Genomic DNA, 11,835 nt, shown 5'->3' with positions numbered 1-11,835 from the left:
AGACCCTCCTCCCCAGGAAACGAACCCCACACACAAGGGGCACAGGAAGGAGCTCCGGGCAAGGTGGCCTTGGATGTGTCCCTCAGGCACTGGGTCTGTGGGACTTGGGTGACATCTGCCCTTTCTCCCATGGAATGGTGATGCTCCAGGAGCCAGGCCTGTAGGGACCACACCCGCCCTTGGCCACATCCGGCCGCCATGTATCAGATACTGGCTGAGCTGCATGTGGTGCAGGAGTAGGCAATGTCCTCAGAGGGGTTGGCAACCCTGACCTCAGCGTGCCCCTGGGGAGGGACTCCAGTGGTCACCCCCGGGGAGCCCGCCTCTGGTCCATCTCTACTCACCAGCAGATGCTCCTAACTGGACGTCACGGCCCAGCCCCAAACCCAAGAAACAACACCCACACACTGCCATCTTCCTAAAGGTCGTTTTATTGTAAAACCATAAATACAACACTGACATGAAATCATTTAAGCAACTGATCCTCTCTAACCATTAAAAGGGTGTCTTTTTGCCTTGGCATCGACCGACTGGGAAACAATGTTGCGAGAATTCATGGGGTAGAGGGGTTCTGAATTGTGGGCTGGGGCTTTTGGCGACTTAAGGAACCAAGTGGAACCTTCCTCTTCTCCCTGGGAATGTCCCACTTTTGGACAAGAACGGTTCAAAACAGCAACATTTAAACAGCTCCGTTTTAAATTTTATTACTTTGTAAAAATCTTTCCTTCTTCTGTCCCTTTCCTCCATTTGACATCAGTCAAAGTTTGAAACACCACGAAGATTTGGCTGTAAATGGAGAAACGGTACCCAAACAAAGCAAAGTGGAAAACCCAAAGGACAAACAGAAAACCCTTAAATAAACCCTCAAGTTTGGTCTCGGGGGCTCATACGTCACACAAGAACCATCAACTTAACCCCCCCGCAGTGACTCCTGGCGGAGCTGTGGGATCCACACCGATGCGGGAGACCGCCAACGACGCCTTCCCTTAATTAACACAGCAAGGGTGACACTAGGTAACTTTTTTTTTTTTAATACAGTACATGGTACACAGGGTCCCAAGACGGCCCTGCATAAACCCCTCGTGGAGACTTGAGCCAAGCACTGGCTGTTTATAAAAATATTGTGTTGCTACAAAAGTATAAATTAATGCTACCGGTATTAAGAAATATTAAACACATAAAACTTATAAGGATTAAGAAAAATATTCATTAATACCTGTAGAAAACTCTGGCCTAAAAAAGATATTTTTTTTGTGTTTGTTTTTTTGTAAATTTTTTTTTGTATTTTTTTTTAAGATGACTTTGAGTTTCTTGCACGCGAAGAGAGAGACACAGTCCGATGTGCCCGTGGTATTGCCTAGATCGTCTTCACTACTGAGAAAGGGTGGGGGTGCACGCACGTGGTCACAGGGCGGGGCACGGGAGGGAGGGGCACCAAGGCTTTCTCGAGATTTACCTGATGTGAAAGAATCACCGATGGGAAGTTGTGCGGAAAAGAAGGTAGGATCAGAAGAGAACTGAAAATAATTTATACTTTTTAAAAAATATTTCGGCTTCAGGTGGTTGTACAAAATGTTTTCCTGATGCTTGGGATCTGAATGGCCCTGCTGGCATGCGCCCGGTGGGTCTGAGGCTTTGGCCCCGGCCCTGCAGGTCCCTCTGTCTCCTGGCTGCTGAGTCAGCCCCGTGCCGGTCTACGAGCTCACTCACCCTCTGGGAACCCCGCCGCCCAGGCTGAGCGGGAGGGAGGGTCCCAGGCAGGGGCTGGCTGGCACCTGGGTTGTGGGAGGAATGCCTCCTTCCGGCTGGTCTCAGACCCCAAGGTCTCCGGCCAACCTGGACTTTGGGAAGCGCCACAGGGATCTCAGGCCCCTGAGGCTGCAGTCAAGGCCGGGCTGCGCCCCTGTAAGGAACTTTGGTTTGAAGAGTCAAGGTGCCCAGTGGGACGCATTAGATGGGTAGGACCCTCACGGTCCTGATGCGGACGCCCAACTGCAAACCTCGCAGATCCCTCTCAGTATAGGAATTGAATCTTTAAAGCGACACTGTGGCAATGGCAGTGGGGCCATGAATACGCGAACAGGATCTTCACCTTCGTCCAAGTGGGAGTGGGTGCCTTCTCACACAGAAACCCCAGGGCCCCTTCTGGGAAAGACTGGCCTCTACCAACTACGACCCTCAGACCCAAACAAAAGCCAAAGAAAAACCACATCATCCTCCAGAAAACCCTGAAAAGGGGAAGCCGGGAGGGAAACATAAGGAGGAAAAACACCGTATCATTGGTTCACCATAACTGGCCTAGCAAACGTTAGCCACAGTGAAGAGAGGGGCGGGCCCCATCCCAATTCTCCCACTGGCCCAGGTGGACACAGGGAGCTGGGGCAGGGCCGAGACAGGAGCCCCCCTCTGCTGTCTCCAGGGGACAGCCTGAGCCTTACTTAGCCTCTGGGTCCTGTCTAAAGCAGCAGCCTGCCTAGGAGCCCTCCTTCAGGTACATCCCAGGGACACTGGTGCCAGCCGCTTCCCAGCCCAAGGGCATAGCTACAAACCCACTCCAGCTCCAGGAGGCTGGAGGCCGCCCACCGTGCCCTGTGCACTTCCTCTTCCTGCCTCTGCAGGCACGCCCCTCATGACGACAACATCCAGGCCCCGTCCCCGCCTGGGCCATTTCTCCAGGGCCGCCCTTCTCCATCTGCATCCCGGCTTCGTTTCAAACCTCGCTTGTGAACCTGTGGAGCCCAGAGGGTGCGCGCTGCGTCCTTGACGTCTCCCCAGGTGTCCACTCTCCAAGGGGCCTTGTCCAAGTCCAGGAGGAAGCAGGTGGCCACCTGCAAGCATGGGGAACTCCGAAAGACAGAAGTTCGGCTTCACAAACGTGCCATGTACCATTTCTCTGGTATTTCTTGAAAGTGCAGGAAAGGACCAACTGAAGGAGAGAACTCCGCAGCCTCTAGACCTGGTGGAAAGCAAATATTCCTCCCTGGAACTCTGGAGCCCCGTAACTTCCCAATGCGCCATCAAACCCTTTTCCCAGCCAACAGCCACTCTCTGAATGCCAAGCATGAGGCTGTCAGGTGGGCTGGCTGGCCTAGGCACAGGGAAGGCAGAACAGTGCCAGGCCAGGGGCATCCATGCGAGACACCTAGGATGGCACCGCTGCTCTCGGTGGAGCCAAGACCCCTGGGCTGCTCCAAGTCCGAGGGACCGCCCACCAGGCATGGTCCTGGGCTTTCGTGGTGAAGCCAACTGATCTGAGATGAGGGGCCAAGCTCCTGCAGGCTCCTCTTGTGTCTGTGCACGACAGAGCGAAGACCTGTTCTGTCCTGGGAATCACATGGCTTGAGACGAGTCGTGTCCAAGTCAGCTGGCCAACACCTGGAGCCACCCAGGATGTGACAGACATGGTTTCTGGTCATCAGCTGCCACGGGCCTGTGGCGGACAGTCCTACAGCAGTCCCAGAAGTAGGAAGCAGAAGACAAAACCCTCCTGTAGGGCCCTGCCAGGCTGAGTGCCTGGAGACGAAGTGGAAAGGTCTACCTCAGTCCTTTGGCTGAACTAGAATTGCAACAAGGTGGATATTGCTGTAAATCAGGGGGCCAGTGTCTGGGCCTGGGAGATCTTTGGGTGGTTAAGCTGCCGGCTGGGCAGGACCTGCGCTACGGGAACTGCCCGCGCGGCACAGTCTTTCCTGTTGGCAACGTGAGTTTCTGGGGAACCAGAGGGTGCGAGAGGCGAACGGCTACCTGCCGCCTTGTTACCGCATTGGGCTGAGGCGGCCCCAGGAGACGGCTGTCAGAGGGCCCAGCGGCACCGTGCCTGTCCTCGGACACCAAACCCGCCCTGAGGACCGAACTGAGGTGGAGGGGAAAAACAGAACAGGAGCTGATGCCTATGACTTAAGAGATCTGGAATTCAAGTGAGACTTACTCCAATTTTCACCCTGGAGGGCAGACATCCCACGCTCCAAAGAAGCTTCTAAATGCACATCTGGACTCGGTCTCTGATGGCTTTACGAGAAAAAGAAATGCCTGTTTTCTAAGTACCTGGCCCTCAAGTGGGGCGGCAGCAGCGCGGCTCGGCTCCAAGCAGAGGGAGGATGGGCTCCAAGGCCGGTCCCACCGATCACACGAAGGGAGCGGCTGGGGTCCTCCCGGTGTGGTTCCAATGCCTGGCCACGGGCCCATCCCCAGCAGCAAAGCGAAGCTGGAGGAACCGTTAGCTGCCGTAGGCATCTGTCACTCCCCAGCAAGCCTGCAGCCGCCTTCTGGAAGGCCCCCAGAGGCCTGGCCGAGGTCTGCCGACGCACTGTAGGCAGTGACATGAGGTGACTGTCCAGTGCGAATGGAGGCTCCTCTGATAGCGCGACCCCAGTTGGAAATGTTGCAGAGGAAACAGGTCTCCTCTCCAGGAGGGGAGCTTCTCCGGGACAGGAAGTGGAGGGTGGCTGCCGAGACCACAGCGTGCTGGAGAGAATGTGGGAACGGCCCACTCGAGTGAATGCGCTGCAGCATGTCCCAGGCCCAGAGCGTCGGCTCTCATGAGGCAGAGCGAGCAGGCTGGGCCCCCGGGGACAGTGTTTGCTCACCAACTTCGCTTCCCCACCAGCCACGGGCCGGGGGGAGAGGACTGTTGTACAGTGCTTTTTGTAGTCGAGGTATCTCGCAGTTGAGTAATGCCTTATTACTAGGAAAGGATGGTAGAATGTGCCTTTGTGAACGCCCCCCCCCCCCCCCCCGCAGCGGTGATCTTCCTCAGCCTGAAGCCCGCCGTGTGACCATCTCTGTGCCACAGCCACGGACACCGGCGGACGTGAGACCACCAGCACTTTATTCACAGAGAGGTGGGGTCCGGGGGTTGATCACTGATCCCGAAGGAACCACCTCTGGGGGAGGGGAGAGGCCGCACCCTCAGCATTTGGACTGAGTGTATGGAAACCAAATTGCTCAAGGAGAGAAAAGCCTAAGGACCTCTTTCACAGCATCAAGTTCAAGTGGCCGGATGCTATTCCACCCTCAAGACATCAATCACTTGGCCTGCAAGGCACCATGCTCAACTACTGTCCTGGAGGGAGGGCTGAGGCTCATGTGGGGGCCCCAGGGCTGCGGGCCATGGAGCCGTCGGAACCACCTGGGGTGCTGGGGAGGGAGGGGAGGCCGTGGGTCTGAGGCGTGACAGACGTGAACAGGGATCGACTCGGGAGTCCCCGTGGAGCTGGAAGTGTCAGTGATGCGGCGAGTAGTGTAATGCACTCTGGGTATAGAAATCAGACATTCGCGGTACCAGACGCAGCGAGCCAGGAGGGCGGGGCTTCCTCTCCCACTCAGAACTCCAAAGCCACGTGCTTCCCCGTGGCTTCCCCCGAACCCCACCCCTGCGGAGCCTGTGGCTCCAGCCCCACTCCTGGTCTCCAAACAGCACAGACTAGTCCATGGTCTTTGCTGTTCAAATACATGGAAACTGGACTGTACAGGGAAGGCTAATAAAAACCTTAGGAGAGAGAATATGCCACTGAGATGAGCTAGTTTACAGTGCGACTTGAGGAACAAAAAGGGCAATTTAAAAAAAAAAAACCTTCAACATATAAGTTATAGACATTCAGTGCCTCCTAGCAGAGTCTAAATTAAATTTGAAGGAACAAACCAAACCAAAACGAAACAAAACAAAAAGGTAAGAACTGCTAAAAAGTTAGGAGAAAATATTAAGGAGTGGAGACAGCATTAATACTTCTCTGAAATATGTCTTTTTCTTTTCCTCTTACATTAAAAAGCCAAAAGTCAGCTTTCTATTCTTAAAGTCTCCTTTCCTGCTCTGGGGGGAGAGAGGTGTGTTTCTAAGGCGGCCGCCCCGGGACACCCGAGGTGCCCCCGAGGCAGCAGCTCAATGCCCTGAAGGTGAACGAGAACAAAGTCCAGTGCAGAAACTGTCCATCTGATGCAGTCTGGAGAGTCCGTAGCAGGGCAGCCGGGGAGGGGCGGGGCACATCTGGGGTGGGAGGGGCCAGGGCGGGGCGTGAAGGGAAACGGGGGACCACAGGGCGGGGGACAGAGAGCGTCAAGTCACTTCAGATCTCAGCTGCCTGAACATCTTGCAACATCAGCGTTCTACCAATCTGCACACCTGAAAACGGAGTCTTAAAAAGCCCCTCGCTGAGAAAGGGAGGTGAAGCGTCCTCCCTCTTCCCCAAACACTCAGCTTTCCTGACACGCCCAGTTTAATGCACACGCGCCCACGAGCGGGCGTGTGCGCATGCACCAGGGTAGTGTGTGTGCACGCGCATGTGCGAAGCTTCTGTGGCCACGCCGGTGAGCAAAGAGCCCCACGCCCGCACCCACGGTACGTGCGCTTGGACACGCCTGCACAGGGGCAGGCGTGTGTGCACACACATGCACACACACACTGAAAAAAGCACTTAAGTTTCCAGGGGGCATTTATAATGAGGTCCACAGTGTTTAGAACTTAAATTCCTTGTCTTTGTTTGCGACAGTGTTGTGTATTTTTTTTTTCCCCTACCGTTCTCTTCTCTTTTTCTTTTCTTTTGTTCGGAAGTAACGTCTTAAAGCATGTTGGATTTCAGAAACATGAGTTTGTTCATATCTTCTGGACTGAGCAGTCGCCTCCTTTTGATCAGAAGGGCCTGTTCACACATATTCACACACCCGCTCCTGGCCCCCACGGCCGGCACGGCGAGGAGCCAGAAGGCGAGCTTGGCGAGTTTCGTGTGCTTTTGGGTGACGCACGACCAGTACTGGAAGAGATCAGGGGTGGCCTGGAAGAGGGGCTCCTGCAGGTAATCGTACACTTCGTTCTTCCCCAGCCGATCGTCTTCCTGAGCTGTGGGGTTCTCACCAGTGGCGGAGCGGGGCTTCTTGGCGGCGGGTTCAAAGTCAGCCTCCTCGGTCCAGGACTCCTTAACCTCGTTGATGAGCTCACACACCTTGCCGATGATTTCCTCATGCTGATAGGGCGGGACAGGCCGCAGCTTCTGCTGTGGGTCCAGGATCATGGCCACCTTATGCGCCGGGTGCACCTTGAAGTTCTCCTTGAGGGCTTCCAGGAAGAGGTGGCAGAGCTTGCTGACGGTGCCTGCGTCATTGGCCTTGGCCGTGAACAGCTTCTCCAGCCTGACGTAGGTGGGCAGCACCAGCTGCAGGGTGGGCTGGCTCTCGTTGCTCAGCTCGATGACCGCCTGCTTCACGGGCGTCAGGATGGCCGCCAGGTTGCTGAGCAGGTGCTTGTTGAGGCTCTGGATGAGGTTCATCTTCTTGGCCCTGCTGTAGAACTCACAGATCTGCTCGTAGCGCTCGTGCACCAGCAGCAGCGAGTCCGTGACCGAGTTCCAGCAGGGCGGCGGCGAGGTCTCCTCCAGCGACCCGAAGGTCTCCTTGGCGAGGCCCGTGGAGCCCGCCAGGTCCTCGCACACGTTGAGCAGCTCGATGACCTCGTGCATGCTGCGGGCCTGCAGCGTCCGCTTGCTCAGCACACTCTGCACCACCGAGTTCAAGGCACAGGCTGAGCAGCGCAGGCACATGCCGGCCTTGGAGAAGGCGGACGCGCTCACCCGGCAGTCCGTCACGTACACTGTCCTGATCTCCGACATCACAAACTCAGACAGCACGTTCTGCACCCAGTGGTGCACCAGGTCGCCGCTGTCGCGGATGTCCGCTCCCTTCACACCCAGCACGTAGCTCTTGATGTGGTTGCCCTCGGCCTGGTAGGCGGTGAGGATGTAGCAGGAGTCGGGGCCGACGCTCTGGGAGTGACAGGTGACGCCGATGCCCAGGCAGGCGTTGCTGCCCAAGGCACACGTCACCTTCACCTTCACCTGGTTGTACATGCGCGGCAGGTGCTTCAGCGCCAGCGTGTTGAAATTGCCCAGGATCTCAGTGACCGAGAAGGCCCCGTATCGGGCGCCACTATCCACCAGCGTCTGGGCCAGTTTCAGGAACTCCTTCCCGCTTACCACGCTCAGCGCACCCAGGTCGGCGCACATCACCCGCAGCAGCCGCTCTGCGATGTTCTGCCGCTCCTTCTCGGGGATCATGCTGTTGGATGTCAAACCAGTGGTCGTGGCTGGCAGGGGACACAAGGAGAGAGGTGATTAACCCTGGCATTTGAGGTTCCTTGGCCTGGCAGCAGCCCAATACTCTAAGCATCTAGTATGAGCAATTCTGAACCAACTTCATTTCATCAGTCTCGCAAGAATAACATTCTATGGTTGACTGATTGATTAGTAATGCTTGCCACGGGCACGGGAATAGAACATGGTGGTATGTGTGCAACATGCTTGCTGCACGTGCCATTCACCTAGACTTTGGAAGTCACCTAGTCCAGCTACTTCCTCCTTATACCAATGGCCTCAAATAAAGGGATCTCTAGCGAATAAACCATGTGAGGCCACAATGTCAGGCAGGAGCAGGCAAAAGACACTGCGAGAGCGGATTCCAGTTCTGATTCTGTCACTACTCTGTGCGCTCGGCCCACAAACGGGTCATCTCCTCTCCCCAGGCCTCCTTTTGCCCATCCCACGAGGTCGTAATTCACACCAGCGGGGTCGCAGGTGTGAACGTGCTTTGGAAGCTGTTACACGTGGTCTTCTGTCTCCATGGGAGGCACAGGGGGTGGGATGAGGGGCAGAAGGAACACGCAGAGCAGGTCTGGGGGTGCATGGGGCAGGCCTGGGAGAGACCTACCGTTGTTGGCGCTGTTCCTCTGGGCCTGGGGCTTCCACTTCTCCTCCACGACAGCGGGGGGTGACCGGGACTGGTTGGAGGCGATGTTGTTCTCATTGTCCGCTGCGGGCACAACGGGGAGACTACGTCACCCTAAGGTGTGAGAGGCCTGCGGGCGGCCGGACGAGAGCTGGAGCATGGTGGCGGGTGACGGCACACGTGGCCTCCGGGACCCAGGCCCGGCTCCGGATCCTGGAGCTCCTCCTCACACACGGACTTTATGTGTGTGAGGCCTCATTTCCATCAAGGGGAAAAGGAAGCCATCACACAGATGTTAACACAACTGCTGGCGGGACTAACAGGAGATAATACGGGAAAGGGCAGAGCACAGGGCCCAGGGGGACGCAGAGCTGGAATAAAGGCTGTCTCCCTGGGAGGGACCCAGGCAGGCAGGAGGCGGCGGCTGTTCCTGGCAGGGGATGCAGAAAGAGGAGCCAGCTCTTGCCCAGCCTCATCCTAGAATGTGCCACAGCCCCGCCTACATCACACGTCCTCTCCAGAACCCGCAGCCAGCCTGTGGCGAGTGCTGGTCAGCCCCCTTTACAGGTGAGAGGACTCGGGCCCTGAGACGGAAAGCGGTTCCGAGAGCTCAGAAATCAGGTGTGGCCTTTCCAAAGTCCTCAAACTGTAAATGCCCACCTGTCTGCTGCCTGGGGGTCCCCATGCCTCTTAGTGGGGGTCTTGGGAGGAATGATCTCTGAGGGGACCCCCGCCTCGCCTAGCAGTTTATCCAGCTGAAGAGGGCAATTACCGAAAGGGTCTTCTGGGTCCTGGCCTAACATTGTGACTGCAAAGCCTTGGGCCAGTTACGCAGCCACTCTGTGCCTCAGTTTCTTTATCTGTAAAGTGGAGCTGACGCGGACACAACTCAGATGGCTATTTGAGGGTTAAGTGAGCTAATGTGCGTAAGACTCTCAGACCACGTCCGGGCACCGAGGAGGAGCTGCAACCACGTCCACAGCGGCGCTACTTTGCACCAGTGATTCCCTTCCCTGAGCCTCAGTTTCCTTATCTGTACAGTGGGATAATGTCAGCTTGCTGACGGGCCGTGCAGGAGGTCGAATGGGATGACCACACCTGGCACAGACGACTCACTCTCCGAAGGCTGGAGGTCTCCGCATCGTCACTGCCAACACGGCCCCCTGGACTGTTACGAGAGGCGGGACAGGGTTTCCCAAAGCACACAGAGGGAGTTTATTAGTGGGAATTACCCTGTGCCAGTCAGCAGCCTCTTAATGAGATTGGTGTTACTCGAGGCTGATCCCCTTATCAGCAGCGCTGTGCACTGCACAGATCATGACGTTTAATTTCTCTGTATGGAGTCAATCCTTTAATCCCGACTCATCCGGGCTGGGCATCAGCCTGGCTCCGCGCTGGATTGCCTCCCGTATTTTCTGCCTGCACTGGACCAGAACAAAGCAGCCCAAAGCCCTTCGTGGAAAACAAGGGGAGATGCTCCGGGGAGGTGGGGCCACCAGGAGGTGCAGCCTTCATTTGCATCTTAATGGCCTCTGCCCAACTGCCTGAGGGATGTGGAAGCCCAGGCACCCAGACGCTTCCCTAATTGGCCTCAGCTTCCCGATGCTGGCGGAGCAGCAGGTGCAGGGCTGGGGTTTTGGAGAGGAGGCTCAAGGGAGCTGGGGTGTGGGCATCTTGGGCAGCGGTCCCTGACCAGACAGCCTTCCACCTGCCAATAGGACACATCATGAGGTCAAATATAAGTGTCCCGTGCTGGCACTCCAGGCCTTCGCTGGTGCAGGAGGGTTGCTGGCAAAGGCGAGTGGGTGTGTGGTACGTGAAAAGGAATCCTCGGGTGGGAGGAGGGTGGCTGGAGATGGCAGGCTTATGTGCCCTGGTGTTAGTGATGGAGACGCTCAGAGAGGGGGACAAAGTCTCCTGCCCATGGCCACAGGCCAGGGAGGCTCACCAGAGCACGGGGCTCCAGTCTTGGCTGCCAACCAACTCCGTCCTGATTTGAACAAGTCCATTAGAAAATAAATAACAGGCTTCCCAAAGCCATGTGAATCGGTGCCTAGTGTACGTCAGACACCCAGTAAATACATGCTGAATGAATGACCAGATGAATGAATGGATGAAGAATGAGTGCAGAGAGGTCACACTAATGGAACAGCACCTAGCCTGAAAGAGACCCTAGTCCTGCACTACTCTGTGCTAGTCAACTGCGTGAGGTTTGTAGACTGAAGAGAGTTCCAGGCAGTAACAGTCAAAGCAGCAGGGACAACAGCAGCTACCACTACTGAATCACCACACGGGCCTCATACTATTCATTTCCAGTGCCTCCAGGCACTACTGAGGGAGGGTGCCAGGGGCAGCTGGCTGCCTCCCCCAGACTCCTGTTCCCCTTCCCTGGGTAGTGGCTCCGGGCATTTTTCCTGCCCCTGGAATCTGAGCAACTGTGACACGTGTCACTTGTCATTTAAAGTGGTAAAGAAGGAAGCGTGCTTCTCTCCCTGCACACCGGTCACAGGGAGAGGGTTCTGCCGGCCCAGGGGAGGGAGGAGCCACACCAAAGGAGCCTGGGTCCCTGATTTGCCATGTGGCGAATCGTGCTAGGGGTCACTCGTGCTAGGCGGTGATGTGGCTAAGAAATACATGTCTATGATAAACACTGGGAATCGGGCATTCATCTGTTATAGCAAATGGCAGCTCCCCGGCTAACACAGAAATTAGACTAGCCATGGAGTGCTACTGTGCCGAAACGCCCAAATCAGAGGTATGGGTTTGAAGGCAGGGTGGCCCGGAGCGAGGGCGTTCGCACTGCAAGCTGAAGAGATGGCAGAACAGCGCATACAGAGGCGGTCTGGACAGTGGACTGTGCCCTCTGGCTCCGCAGCAGCGGCTCTCCAAGCCTGGCCCCTGGGCTAGGGCAGCGGCGCAGCTGAGGGCTCTTCAGAAAGGCGAGTCCTGCCGCCCTAGACCGGACGTACGGCATCCAAAGGTCAGGCCGGGGCGTAGACACCTGTGCTTTCCCCGGCCCTCCTGGCTGGTGACTGACGCCTCTGTGCCGAGACGGGGCGCAGGCCTCCCCGCTCGCCCTCCCGCCTCTGCTCACCCTGGTCTCAGACCATGATGCTCCGTGTGCCC

At 56.5% G+C, this 11,835-nt stretch overlaps 1 protein-coding gene across 14 annotated transcripts in view; it reads right to left on the bottom strand.

The window, feature by feature from the left end:
- Nucleotides 1–413: 413 nt before the first annotated feature.
- ZNF618 (zinc finger protein 618) overlaps nt 414–11,835 on the bottom strand; it is a 167,086-nt gene continuing 155,664 nt past the window's right edge. For all 14 annotated transcript variants that reach the window (XM_028533021.2, XM_036022098.1, XM_036022097.1 and 11 more), the window contains 2 exons: nt 8,692–8,793; nt 414–8,071 (listed from right to left, as the gene is read on the bottom strand). In XM_028533021.2, coding sequence (XP_028388822.2) covers nt 6,555–8,071; nt 8,692–8,793 — 1,619 coding nt within the window. In that variant the 3' untranslated portion in view covers nt 414–6,554. The remainder of the gene's footprint in view (nt 8,072–8,691; nt 8,794–11,835) is intronic.

Source organism: Phyllostomus discolor, chromosome 3 (assembly GCF_004126475.2).
Source record: "Phyllostomus discolor isolate MPI-MPIP mPhyDis1 chromosome 3, mPhyDis1.pri.v3, whole genome shotgun sequence".
Taxonomy (NCBI): Eukaryota; Metazoa; Chordata; class Mammalia; order Chiroptera; family Phyllostomidae; genus Phyllostomus; species Phyllostomus discolor.
This window is presented reverse-complemented; position numbering and strand designations above follow the sequence as displayed.